The 14,920-nt window shown below is 35.8% G+C and overlaps 1 protein-coding gene across 1 annotated transcript; it reads left to right on the top strand.

Moving 5' to 3' along the window:
* Nucleotides 1-1,395: 1,395 nt before the first annotated feature.
* LOC108346230 (cytochrome b5, seed isoform) lies at nt 1,396-4,490 on the top strand. Its single transcript, XM_017585247.2, has 3 exons — nt 1,396-1,707; nt 3,785-3,851; nt 3,960-4,490. Exons 1-3 carry the CDS (start codon nt 1,618-1,620, stop codon nt 4,208-4,210), a joined length of 408 nt encoding a protein of 135 aa, XP_017440736.1. The 5' UTR covers nt 1,396-1,617; the 3' UTR covers nt 4,211-4,490.
* Nucleotides 4,491-14,920: the final 10,430 nt, after the last annotated feature.

Raw genomic sequence — 14,920 nt, 5'->3', positions numbered from 1 at the left:
CTCCACCACAGTTTACTATGGATGATATAAGCCACAATCATTTGCGTTTTCATAATTTCATATCAAATTTATATGCAGCAAATATTAGAACACATGTACCTATAGGTAATTACCTTACTATGAGAATTTTCATAACCAAGCTAACACTTCCTCAACCACTTATCCAAATAACAATGCATAATTGAAATCTATGATACTTTTTTATGTAGGTGTCCAACAACCCATAAAAACAACCAAAATGAAAAAAAAACATCAAATACATATATTTGTTACCATTAAATTATATCTATCACAATTAAATTTATTACCCGTTGTATTGCTTAAAAATTATTTTAAATATGACGATATTAGTTTCATAACACCTAAATATTTATTTAGTAGATAATCCAATATATATAAATATATAATTATATTATCTTAAATTTGTTTAATTATATTATTCTTTCTTATAAAAGTTCCATTTTGGTGTAGTATATTTATTTTCATATTCTATTAATTAGTTTCATACATGCAATGATTTTATTAATTATTTAAATTTTTTTAATTAATTTCATTATTTAAAACTCTCTACAATATTTCATCATGAATTATTATTTAATAGATTTTAAATTATTTTATTTTAACGTTATTATTTCAATGAATTAAAAATGTAAATGTATCATTTAAATATCAAACTATCCATACACATCAATAAAGTTTTCAAATTACATTGCTTGTTTCACAATAATTTTTTTTAATTATTTAATAAAAACATACACCGTAATTCATAATGTAACATGATTTCTCTTTCCCTCTCTTTTGTCTATTTTACTAAATATTTATAGATTTTTTTTATTAAATAATCATAAACAATTTATTATTCAAAACCAAAAACAATAATATTTTGTTTATTTTAAATAATTTTAATGTTTTTTATATTATTTTTATTTATTATATTATTTAAAAACTCTAAAAGAAAATCATATTACATGTACGTCATTATTTTTTCTAATTTTTACTATTTTTTTTTTGAAAAAGAATGAAAAATGTGTTTGAATACTACTTTCTAACAACCGAGTTCCAACCTATCTTTCTATATCGGGACATTATTCATGGTTCAGAATTTTTGCTGTAAACATTAAACGAGTTTATTTGAGTAAATAAAATATTGGAGTTGTTTTTAGTTTTTTTAATGAGTTTGTTTGGAAAAACAATTTCGAAGACATACTATAAATTTGAAGGATTAAAAATAAGTGCTTAAAAGACCGTTTTTTATTTGCTTTAAAGATCACTGTGAAAATAGAAAATAAAATTCTAATGTAAAATTCACAATTTATATAAGCAAATTTGACCCAAATTGACTTAGAATGTTTTTATAATTCAACAAAGTTTACCTAATTTTTTTTCGACCACAGTATTGAAAAGTGTCTGGGTTTGGTTGGTTTGAAAAAACCTTCCACCTCACCAACCCATTACTATCGTGTGCCAACCAACCAACAACATTTTACAATTCATTTCTCACCAACCACGTTTTTCAATTCACTTCTCACCAACTACCTCTTATTCAAATCCTCTCAACTCTACCTTTAGGATTTGCTGAGAGAATTAACATCGAGAGCTGCTATTTTCTGCTCAACAATGGGAGGGGAGAGCAACAAGGTCTTCACTTTAGCTGAGGTTTCTCAGCACAATAATGCCAAAGATTGTTGGCTTGTCATTCATGGCAAGGTATTTTGCCTTCTGCTTTGTGGGTTTCGATTTTAGATTCTGTTGGGTTGGCTGATGCTGTTTCAAACATTTACTTTTCCAGCTATCTTTTATTTGTCCAAACTAACTGGAGGACTAGGATGTGTTAGATCTCTCAAAGGGCTGAGATTTGTTTCGATTTGAAGCATGTAAAGTGTTTCGTGTAATTTTTTTTTTAATAATTATTCGTTTCTAAGCTGTAAGAAACCTATTAATTGTATCTGACTCTGGTAGTGATTGATGAGGTTAACTGTCTTAAGGATATACTTGTGTTTTTGAAGTTCAGTTTCTGAAATTCTGTTGGTATTTCACTATATAAATTGTATCTGACTCTGATAAGAAACCTATAAATTCTCTCTGACTCTGGTAGTGATTGATGACATTAATTTTCTTAAGGATATACTTGTGTTCTTGAAGTTCAGTTTCTGAAATTCTGTTGGTATTTCACTACATATTCAGGTTGTGCATTTCTTGTTCTGGATCATGATTGGATGGTGGATTGTTGGGAGTTTTTTGTTATGATTAATGGTGCTTTTAGTCCAATCTCTAAATTTTGGTTTTAGTTCCCTAATTTTTGAAACATTGGTTGTACAGGGAAAAAAGTGATAGCTCTAGTGACTGTAGTTTGTAGTTTTAAAAAAATACAAGGACAAAAACTATTGGTTTTAAAGTAAGGGAGTAAACGTAAAACCAAGATCCGGTAATTTTCGAGGATCTAAAATTACCATTAACCATTATTCTGAAAATGAACTGAATTTGGATGGAATATCTGGCAAATGGAGTGTCATTCGTAATTAGATAGTAGGTTACTTATGCCATGTTGTGTTTCTTTAAGGCTATGTTTGTGAGTATAAAGTTGTTTTGAAATAGTATGAAAGTTCATCTCGGCTTTTATTCCTTCGTGGTTGACTTGTAAACTCTGGAAATAAGAAAATTCCTTCATGTTTTTTGTAAGTTTTGCATTCTGTCCATCCTACACCGAGAAAAAGCTTTGGAATTTTTATTGAGTTTTACTGACATTGTCTTTGTGCATGTTTCCTTATATCCATTTTTACTGTCTTTGTCCATTGAAATACACAGTAATAATATCTAGGAATGATTTGGATTCAATTCCACATTCTCGTAGATCATAAAAATTTCTAATAATTTTGTGATGCTAGGGAGTACTGAGTCATGTGCCTGTTAGGTTTAAGAAAATAGTCAGAATGAAATTGCGTCATTTGTAAACTTGTTAGGGTAGAGATTTAAGTTCAGATTATATCAAGTTCTCTACAAGTACTTGGAAGAAGAAAAGAGAGGTCAAATAAATCACACTTTTCATATGTTAAAACCAAGTTTAATCTAAAAGAATACTAAAGTTTTAGTATCGGACAAGTAGCTTATCTTGTATATGAGACTCCTACCTAACATTTTAAGATTCCTTTTAAGGGCTGATATCCAGGGAAGTTTTCCACTCCATAGACACTCTCAACAAAAATATCAATTGTTAGCACTTAAGTACAAAAGGAGAGCTTAACCCACTAATCCATTAGGTGCGAGAACTTCACAGTTGAAGTATCTCATCACATCAAGTAGCTTATATCCTACTACTCAAAATGGGATTCCTAACATAGTATTTGAAAGTTAAGGTGCTCAAATTATTGTAACTTCTACTTGAGATAAATTCTATTCATTTTATGATTTAATATAAGGTTATAAGGTTGACTTAATGATAAAAGTGGAAGGGAGGGTAGGAGAGCTATGGGTTCAACTCTTTCACTAACACTTAGGAATTACAAGGTTGGTTTTGGTGGGTTTGGAAAGAAAGGTGAGAGAGGTTCTGGGTTCAACTCTCCTGATAGGCAAAGACTAACAACTAGCATTACCGATCTAAAAAGAAAAATTATGATTTACTATAATTTTTTTCTAACTCAAAGTGTTTATTAAAAAGCTTATCCAACTGGGCATTGGTGGATGGAATTAGATCTAAAAGCTTTCCATGTAATATGTGCTAGTTGATTACGAATCTTATGTTTTAGTGGCCATTGTTGCTCTCCTTCACCATATCTTTGTGAAACAGGTTTATAATGTGACGAAGTTCTTGGAGGACCACCCTGGTGGTGATGATGTCCTCTTGTCTTCCACAGGTATCAAACCTTGTCTCTTAATGCATTTAATTATTCATCATTCCTCATGATCGCAGTGAGGGGAGATTTCTGCAAATGGCTTATATCCAAATGACACTTGTTTTGCAGGGAAGGATGCAAGTAATGATTTTGATGATATTGGTCACAGCACCAGTGCCGTAGCCATGATGGATGAGTTCTATGTTGGAGACATTGATACATCATCCATCCCCAGCAAGGTGGCGTACACTCCTCCCAACCAACCTAAGTATAACCAGGACAAGACACCAGAGTTCATCATCAGGATCCTCCAGTTTCTAGTTCCCTTGCTTATCTTGGGTTTGGCAGTTGGTATTCATTTCTACACCAAATCAAAATAATCATATCCATCAATGCCTTTGCAATAATGTGTTTCTGCAGCAATGACGAGGGGATGTGGGATATCAATTGTGCTGGTTTCCCTTTTCAATGTAATCCGTTGTTAAATATCCACCGTCTTTCTGTCATTAGTTTTCTAAAGGAGTATTGTATGTTCAGCCATTCAAACTTCTAAATTTTTTGGTGATTCTCAAACTTGCTTTTTGAAGAAAAAAATGTTATAATTAAGTTCCATTTTCATCATAAACTTGTGGCCGTAATGAAAGTACGAATCTTCTTTTCTATGTCATTTTAGTGAACAATTCCATTGGCATGCTCTATGCATGCATTTGCTAATACTGATGGCTAGTTATATTAAGAATCACCTAAAAAAGGTTTCGATCCTATTTCAATCTCGATACTCTCGCAGAGATATTGTTTAACCATCCTTTCGCGCTAGGTCTTTAGAAAGAGCAAAAATGAAACAAAGTTAAGCACATGTATTTTGTTTACCAAGAAAAGCCAAATGATGTGTGTAATATCCTACCCATAATTATCCTTATTACATACTCTATATCTTTTAAATCATAGGATTTTCAATATATCCCCTCGTGTCAATAGTTTTAGTGAAGTCTTAGTAAATGTAAGTGGTCCAATAGATTGATATTATTATATGGCGATCAAACCTTATTACAATATATTGTATTTTTATTATATATTTCTATAAATGTGGAATCTCTAACTTTCGGTGTCTTATATCTAATAGTCTCACATCGTTTATATTTCTACCATTTTCAATAGTCTCACATCGTTTAAGAATTGATGTCTAAAGCAATTTAAATATTTTTTTTCTTCTACCCTCTAAAGTACTTTTTAAAGAAAAAATCGTGACGAAATTTCAAATATTTAAAACAAGTGAAAATAACCGAACAACATCAAGAAAGGAAAATCAAAACAAACTACGGAAACTTACAAACTGTGCTTTTTCGTTTTCAATGGTGGTTTTCACCAACGAAGAGCGGAAAGCTTCAAAATCCACGTCAATGGTGGTTTCGGCGCTCAACGGTGCTTCAAAACAAAGATACGTTTGGCCCGAACAGCGACTAAGACAGGTTCGGTGAAGGGAGGTTTGTAGGTGGTAGGAGGCTGTCTCTTGCAATTGAGAAATCAAATCTTTGAATCCCAAAAAAGAACCCCGCGAAGATTAAAACTATCTGAACCTCAAATGCTTCCTATTTCCACGTCATTTTCATTTTTTTGACTTGTCTAGATCGATCAATGAGATGCCAACACGTGTCAAAGTTAAAAATTTGAAAATTTTTGGAATTGAAATATCATTATCCTTTGTTTATTTCATCTTTGCATGGTTCACGAGAATTGCGACAGAGAGTGTTTAAGGCTTTTTGTTATTGTGGGCTTATAACCAGTCGAGATCAAGTATGGTGACAATTGCCTTGAAAGAACTGAGCGGTCGACGTACAGAAAAGAGCCTCATAGTCGCCCGATCCTGACAACAATTAAGCGGAGTTAAAGCGCAATTAATGGTGCAACAAATACTGTTGAGTGGTTAAGGTTTGCATTAATGATTATTAAGAGGTAAATTAATTAGTCAGATTTTTATAAACTCTATAAATAGAGGTTTAATGTCGAGGTAAACTCATCTTATTTATCATTGAATTACTTTAAATCTCTAGAGAAAAATTCTGACTTGAATGCCGGAGTGTATTCTGTAAGTCACCCTTACACACCATCGGTCACACATAGCAAGGAGTGGAGCAAACATTCGGCGGAGACAGGAACATCACACATGCGTCATCTTTGTCCCATTACACTAGAAACACTTTCCAAAGTTTTAGTTCATTTGACTTTGCATGGTTTAGAGAAAAAAAATAGTTCGTAAGTTCTTTGGGGAATTATTATAGCCTTGACCGTGACTTTTGAGACTCTTGTACCTTTGTTGTTGTCATGTTCTGCATAACCACCGTTATAGGCACCTTTAATACTCTTTAAAAACACATTTACACCCATTAAAGTTTGGTTTTATTGGAGAGAATAGGGAGTTAAGAAAAATGAGACCCAAGGTTAGTTTTACCATGGGATTTTCGGGTAAAGTAAGTGGATGAGGTAAGCTTGGATAGATAGTAGCGTTAGCACTAGTACAGGAGGAGGATATAGCACCGGTTAAAATTGGTTATAAGCACCGGTTCTGTAACCGGTGCATAACCAGACGAGGTAAAAAAATGTAGATTTTATGCCTCGGTCATGAACCAAGACAAAAGTGGTAAGATTATGCCCCGAATTTTAGATAACCGAGGCCGTAACACTTTTTTTTTTAAATTTAGGTAACCCAGTTCAGTTCAAGCAGGAGGATTTGGTGACCGAGATTCACAAAAATGCAACTGCAAGAAGAAAAAATCAAAGCAACAGAAACGTGGTTTTGGCACTTCTTTTTCTTCACCAGAACAACAACCCAGAACCACCATAATAGCAACCCAAAACCCAAATCGTGCCTCCATGATTCAATCTTCTCCACCCCAACCTGCACACAGAACCCAGAAACTAAAAAATCGGAGAAACGAAACTCAAATTGCAACAACCAAACTCAAATCGCAGAAGCCAAACTCAAATCGAAGAAACCAAAATCAAATCACAGAAACTCAAACGGTAGGAGAGAAAACAGAGATGGTGAGGGAGATCGAGGAATTGTGGCTGCCACCACGTCCTCGCTGTCGCCGCGTCCTCGCCGTCGCCGTGTCCACCATCGTTTCTCTCTCGCCGGAAACCACCAATCTCGCGGGAAACCACCAATCTCGCGGCTGTGCTGGCTGTGTGGGTGCCGTGACCGTCATCGTCGCGACGGGATCTAGACTCAAGGACTTTGGGGTCGTTGTCGCCCGTCGGAGATCTCGTCCATGGAGTGGGACTCGAGGACGAGGCCGCACTCGGAGCAGAGGATGTCCCCGGTGGAGTGGTCTAGGACGAGGCCGCAGTCGGAGAAGGCGATGTCGGCGGTGGAGCGGTCGGAGACGAGGCCGCAATCGGAGTAGATGATGCCGCCAGTGGAATGGTCGAGAACAAGACTGGACGACGCGAGAAAGCGATGGAGGGAGTGGGAGGGAGGGAGTCAGATCTGGAGGAAGAAGGAAAGGAGGGAGAGCGAGGGAGCGAGGGTGGGAGTTAGATCTGGAGGAAGAAGGAAATGAAAGGTTACGTTTTTTTGGTTAAGATACGTGCACATATGACTCGGTTCTCTACTCGCCCGAAACAATACATGCATATAGGTCTCGGTTCTACACCTGACCGAGGCATATAGTCCACAGAAAAAAATGAAAAAAAAAATATAATGACTATATACCTCGGTTTCCGTTTAAACCGAGGCATAAACACTATTTCGTACTGGTTCTGAACGAACCGAAGCCATAGGCTCTGCACAGAATTCAAATTTCAAAGATTGTCAGGGGACATGTGGGCTTTTAGGCTTCGGTCGTTGCTTGAACCGAGGTAATGTGACTTATATGCTTTGAGGTATTTTGAACCGAGACGTATAAGTTCGCTTAAACTACAAAAATGTCACCGCATTTTGATAGGCTTCGGTTTCACCTAAACCGGTGCCTATAACGCGAGTTTAAAAACAATTTTTTAACTAGTGTAGTTAATATTTAAGTTGTGTTAAGAAGACCTAGGGAGGGGTATACACTAAAGAAAAGAAACCGTGAGAGAAGGAGACAAAATACTCTATTTTTCACCAACTAAAGCATTTTGTGAGAGTGTTGAGCCACCACACTGCCTTGTGCACTTGAAACGTGGGTGGGAGTGAAGCAAAGTGGGGTAAAGGACTTTGAAGGGAGCTCTTTTGGTCATTGCTTGGCATTGAACCCTTTGGAAACTTTCTGTAAATTAGAGGTAAGGCGGTAACTTGGTAATATAATATGGTGTATGATAGGTAGGATATTACTGTTAAAATAATGTTCCAACCATGTTCATCTTGTGCTATGTTGCACGTGTTGGGTGGTATAAAGGATGGTTATCCATGTTCATTTTCGAAACTGGTTGTTGTTGTAAAGGTATGCATGTTTGGGTTCATTGAGATGTTACAAGTGTATGTTTATTCGTATGGGTATGCTTAAAACCATGGTTGCTCAGCATCTCTGATAAGAAAGCCTCTTCTCCTTTTATCTTAATATAAAAGGAAATGCTCATCAAGGAAACCTTTGTTTCAAAACAAATGAAAACAAGAGTACTAGAGATATAAAGGAATGTATCTTCAATTAGCAGTAAAGCAGTTATCTGGATAAACTACCAATGCTCATTGGTCTGGAAAGCAATTACATGAGTTAATGCTCATAAGTACAGGAAAGGACTTGGGTAAGTCCCCGGAGAACTGTGAAGGAAGAGCACATGACTCATACGCAAATCTCCAGCACTTATATAAGAAGCAGCAACCAAGGTGATCCATCGAAGAAATCAAGAGACATCAAGGACCATAAGTCAACCACAAAGCTCGTTGTAGAGAAGTTAAGATGAGGAGCTGTCTCTACAAGTTGAACAAGTCGTTTAAAGCTAAGCTATGGAAAAATAGGCATAAGTCACTCTCCTTCACACAGTATTAAATTATCCAATATAATGTCATAACTACCCAAGAACATGTTAAATATGTTATAATGGATATATGACAAGTTATCATTTTGTTAAGATTAATAGAAAATTTAATGCATGAAGGAATATCTCTATACCTTACTACATTTAATTTGAAAAATCATACTGAAACCTTCCAAACAATGGAGGAGCATTTGGTTGACGTAAAACTCATAGTAAACCTTTAGGATAGATAGAGTACATAGGGTATTAATTCTCTAGACAGAAGATTCTAGGAATTAATTTGGGTCAGGAAATCCCTATTGCACGCATTTAATGCGTAATGATTTCCTTCCAATTCTGATGGTTGAAATTCGAGTAATGCGTAATGATTTCCTTCCAATTCTGATGGTTGAAATTCGAGTAAACCGTCGAACCCTTAAGGGTTTGAAATTCCAAAAAGGTCTTTCTTCCCCATTAAGAAACCCTTTAAATACTCCTCCCTCTCGACAAGTTGATCACTCACCTCCTGTCTAACCAAACTTCCAAATCTCTTCACCCTTATCCTTCTAAAAAATCTCCTAAAACCAAAATGGACGCTCTTGCTCTAGTCGACATTCTGGAAACAACAATCAGAACAGCTAGCTACAATGCCTCCAGAAATGAGACTCTCCTTTTAGAGGACGTGACCACCTTGATCGAGCTCCAAGGGATAGAATCCAAGCTGACAGGGATAAGGTTTCTTCTTCTTGGATGAGCCCATCCTAGTTGAACTGGTAAGAGAGTTCTGGAAAAACTCTCTACTTGAACATGGTCGCATTGTGTCAACAGTCGTTGGAAGACCAGTAGTAATCACTTTTGGCATCATTGCGAATGCAATAAACTGCTTACAGCTCTTCGACTGCTTCACGGATGACTAGGATGAAGAATATGCCTTCAACTAGAACGTAGAAAAAGTTCTCTATGGTGAGAACTTTGAATGCACATTCATCAGCGATGACATTGTCATCGATATGATGATTGAAGAAGCCAAGAATCTGCTTCGCATGTGTAGGAGAACCACTCTGCACTCTAACCCCTCCAGGAAGGTAACGGAGCTAGAGAAGTTTGCCCTCTTCAATCTGTTGACAAACAACCCCTTCAACCTTCCTCACCTCCTCCTCCTACACCTAAACCAAACCCTAGCCAACTACAATCCAAACATAGAAGAATGCTATTGCTCCCTTCTCATCTTCAAGATTCTTACTCAGATGATAATCCTAAACCGCATCTCTAACCCATCCTTTCCAAACCCAAATCTAGAAATCATTCTCTCAAGCAGAGCCGCAAGAGGAGAAAGACTTCTACTTGACGCACCAGAAGAGAATCCTAAGAAACGTACACTTACATTAGGAGAATCTTCTAGTGGAAGGAAGAAGCCAAAGAGCAATCAGGTTGAAAGTCTTGCTGAGACAAGTTCCTCAGAAGAATCTTCCGACAATGATGGAGAGACGATCAATGAGATTAGGAAATTGATCGTGTAGCAAAATGAGTGTCAAACTCAAATGATTGAAAGGCTGTTGGGGGAGCACAAAAGCGCTTTAGAAGATCATCTTATTAATCTTCTGAAGTCTGTGCATAACTCTCCAAAATCATAGCTTTTTTTTTCATGGATCATTTTGTGGTTTCTTATGTTTGCTTACTATTAGATCTTCTATTATTCCTTCTAATTGCTGTGAATAGTCAATCCTCGCTAAATTTTGCTTGAATGATGTGTAAAGAATTAATGTTAGTAAAAACCCAAAACTGATTAAAAAAGTAAAAAGAAATAGAAGAACTAAAACATAAAATCTTAACAACAAAGGGAAATTTAAGATGCAACAAAACAGGTGAGAGAAATACATACTTAATACTTAGGAGTCTTCCTAAAAGAACATTATGTTTTCTAGTAAGACTCTTCGTCTAGCATGTGTATTTGTTAAACATCAAAAAAAGGTAGATTGTCAAGGCACAAAAAGCTCACTACAAGACAAGCTCATCTATTATAAACCCTGATTTTAGTTTTGAAGTTTAACTAAATAACATGAAACGAAGAGGACTAACGAAGAAATCTCTATGTATGAATAACCAACCCTAAACTAGAAAAATATCTAAAACAACTATTGTAAGAACATCTAGGTTAGAGAAACAAAACACTCTAATAGAAAACCCCAACGTAAATTAAGAAACCTTTAGATAGAAAGCTCAACGTAAGTTAGGAAACCAACCTTAGATAGAAAAGCCAACCTAAATTAGGAAACTAGCCTATAGTCTAACACTAGGATAGAAAAGCCCCAGGCTAGAAGTTAGAGAAACCAACTCTGAACTGGAAAAATTATAAGATTAAGAAACCCTAAACTAGGATAGAAAAACACCAAGCCATGAACTAAGAAGGGTCAATGAAATCACAATTTCACAAAGGCAAAGATCTTAAACAAAAGATTTAAATAACAGAAAAACTATACTAAGAAACTTAACATCAGAAAATAACCTAGGATGAAAATACAAGACCTAAAGCCAAAATTCCAAACACACACAACCTAGAACCTAAACCCCAAACATAGAAAAACATCTAGAAAAACACTTAGGTCTTAGGAATAGAAAAAAAATCTAGAAAAACACTTAGGAATAGAAAAACATATAGGCTAAAACACTCAAAAACTTGACTAAATGATGTCTTGTCTAAAAGCGTCTAAGCGAGATTGAGTTAAACGCTTAATGCTAATAATACCTTGAGTAGGTATTCAACGTCCCTAAAAAACAAAATGGGTCGAGACAATGTCTCTAACAAAACCTTATTAAAACACTTAATTATTAAAAACACATAAGAAAGCCTAAGCAAGTTAAATGTTTTCTGTCTAAAAAGAGACAAAAGCCAAATAAGTGTTTACTTGATCAAATGATACCATGAGCTACATAAACACCTCATCTTTTGATGAAGTATTTATATACGTTTGGTATCTTCAATTAAAGAACTTAATTATAAAATTATACCTAAGGGTAGGAAATAAAAAAAATACTTTGTTGTTCTGAACAAGCAACAAATGACATTAAATGCTCAACGTTGAAAAATAACAAAAGTGATATTTGATAAATTGATTGCATATCAAGTCTAATCAGAAGCAGGTAACAGGAAAGACATTCACATAATGTTTTCTCCTAAGAAATAAAGATTATAAAACCACGTCTAAACAAAACACCAAACAAGTAAAACACCTAAATACACTCAAACAGTAACAAGACACAAGAAAACATAAAAGTCTAAACAGAAGATAAAAACATTAAAAGATAAATAGAATTGTCATACATGTTTTTACCTTATGCAGGTCAATCACTACGAACACTCATTTTATAGATATCAAAATGAATGTTGGAGAAAAAGAAAAAAATGAACGTTAATCAAACTATCAAAAGTTGTGTCAAAAATCAAGTCAAAATCACTTTTGATAAATGTTCTGAAAAGCATGTCAACTTTGATAAAAAGACAACATCCTATGACTAACACCTAAACAAATAGCTAAAAAGGAACAAATCTCAAGATAAGTTTCGTCAAATGGTCACATTGTCAAATTCCAAAAATAAGCATCATGACAATGACTATATTTACAAGGTGTAAATAGAAGAGCATAAGAAAGAAGAAGATGGTGATGAAGATGAAAGAAAATATGAAGATGTGAAGATATCTCATCATCCGTTGAGCGAGGGAATCTCTTTAAGTTGTCAATGCTAAATCACTCCTATTAAGAACAAGGAGAAAGAGAAGAGCTCAAGAAAAAAGAAAAGAACACTCACAAGCTTCATCAAAATATCCACTTGAAGATAGAGTGAAAGAGTGAAAAATAACAGAGTCTCTCAAGCTTCATTGTAATATCAACTTGTGCTTGTCACATGAGAGAAAGAGAGAAAAGAGCAAAGTAAAGCATTCCTCTTGCACTTCATTGTATTGTATGCTTACTTTTGTAAGGAGAGAAAAAGAGAGATGAGAGAAACACCTGCGAGTGTTTAGACTGCTTTCTATTGTATTCAAATCCTCCCGTAGAGATATATAGTTTGAACAACTTGTAAGCAATCTATGATTGCAATTCTAAAGAGAATCAAAACTCTTACAGCTTAACTTTGACAAGTTAAGGAAATCTAGGCGAGATCGTCTAATACCAAGAGTAGTTGGAATACTCAATTGATCTAGGGTAACTAAAGTTTATTCGTTGATCAGGGATACTAGGAGTGATGAAGAATAATGCACAACTAGGAGTGGATGAAACTCAAGGAAGTCTCGGCAGGTAGCTAAGTACCAAGAGTGCTGTAAATACTCAAGGAAATCTCGGTAGGTAGTTGAGTACCACGAAGGAAATCTCGATAGGTAGTTGAGTGTTAGGAGTGGTGCGAATACTCAAGAAAATCTCGACAAGTAGCTGACTATCAAGAGTGGTGCGAATACTCAAGGAAATCTTGATAGGTAGCTGAGTACCAGGAGTGGTCGAATACTCAACTGATATAGGGTAACTGGAGGTTATTCACTGATCAAGGATACCAAGAGTGGTGAATTATTCTACATAGCTAGAAGTGGGGTAAACTAAACTAGATGAGTCTCAAAGGCATTGAGAGGGATACCAGGAGTGGTGAATAATACTACGAAATCAGGAGTGAGTTAAACTCAACTGTACTTCATTGAATATCTAATGGAACCCTCTAAGTTAATTTAGAGGAGAACTCGAGGTAGCCCTAACAGGTGAACCAATATAAAAAATCTTCTGTGTTTTTATCTATTGATAGACGATGTAGTTTGTTAAACTTTCCCAAGCTCACTCTTGTATAATGTGCTTTACACAAGACTTTTGTCTACACTCTAACTTGGATGCATAAAGTAGGTTAAGTAAACGATTTCACTAGGATAGCATTTACAAACAAGTATTATGTCTATCATGATCAGATCATAAGTTGCGAAAAAGTTTGGAAACACTATTCAACTCCCCCCCTCCTCTTTTAGTGTTTTCCCACACCTTGACCATGATCTTTTATCTAGCCATAACAAACCCCTACGCATCTCTTAAATGAACTGATCGGTTGAACGATAAACAAGATTAACAAATAAGAATGATTATGTTTCCCCTAAGTCAATTCATTAGTGTATGAGCCGCAATTGAGCCAACACTAATTATAAGCCCATGCCAAAAGTTTATAAATGCAAGTTTGATATTCAAATAGTTGGTTACTTTTTACTACACATTTATTACACTACTGGAAAAGCGCGATTTACAGACGGCCTTTTACCGAAGGCTTTGAAGCCTTCGGTATTGAGATGATTACCGAAGGCTTTTAAGCCGTCGGCAACTCCCTGTTTAATTTAAGTCCTAAATTAGGTTTTTCATGCCCCAATTTCATTTTACATCAACTTCGTCGTTTTTGTCTGTCATTCCTCTCTGCAAACACTTCCCTCCCTTGCTTCAAGCTCCGTCAGTTTGTCGGTCAGTCACCGGTGGTGGTCCGTGACGATGGTGAGTGGTTCGGTCATCGCTCTTCGTTCACGGTGCGTGGTTGTTCGAGGAGTGTTGGGCTAGGGTTCGTCGTGGGTTGATTGGTTCGTTGACGGCTGGTGGTGTGGAGGTTGAGGGACTTTGTCGGAGGGCCATTGTGGGCTGCTGTCGCTGTCGTGCTCGGTGAAGCGGTATCTTGGTAGAGGTAAGTTCCACACAACTTCATTCACACTGTGATGTTCATATTGGTGAAGCGTAGACAGTGTTGTTGCCTTCATCTACTTTTCATTCACTTGTTAGCATTACTCTGTGTAGGAACTTGGTTGAGGGACTTCGTTGGAGTGACCGTTGTGGGGCGTCGCCATCGTGGTGTGCAAAGGTTGCATCGTGAAGGGCTATCTCGGTTGAGGTAAGTTGTGCTTTTACAGATTCATTATGAGTTATGATGTGATCTTGAATTGTTTGATGTTGTTGTGGCTTGATTGTATGATGTTGTTTGATTGAGAAAGATTGGTTTTTAATTGGAATGAGGGGCAAGGAATTGGCATGCCAGTGAGAAGGTTTGAGAATCAAGTGTTAGCTAATTAGAAGAATTGATGGTGTTTTGTTTTACGTTATTATATATATTGATAATAATCCTAATTATTATGAGGAAATGTGTATGGT

This window comes from Vigna angularis, chromosome 9 (assembly GCF_016808095.1).
Source record: "Vigna angularis cultivar LongXiaoDou No.4 chromosome 9, ASM1680809v1, whole genome shotgun sequence".
Classification (NCBI taxonomy): domain Eukaryota; kingdom Viridiplantae; phylum Streptophyta; class Magnoliopsida; order Fabales; family Fabaceae; genus Vigna; species Vigna angularis.
This window is presented reverse-complemented; position numbering and strand designations above follow the sequence as displayed.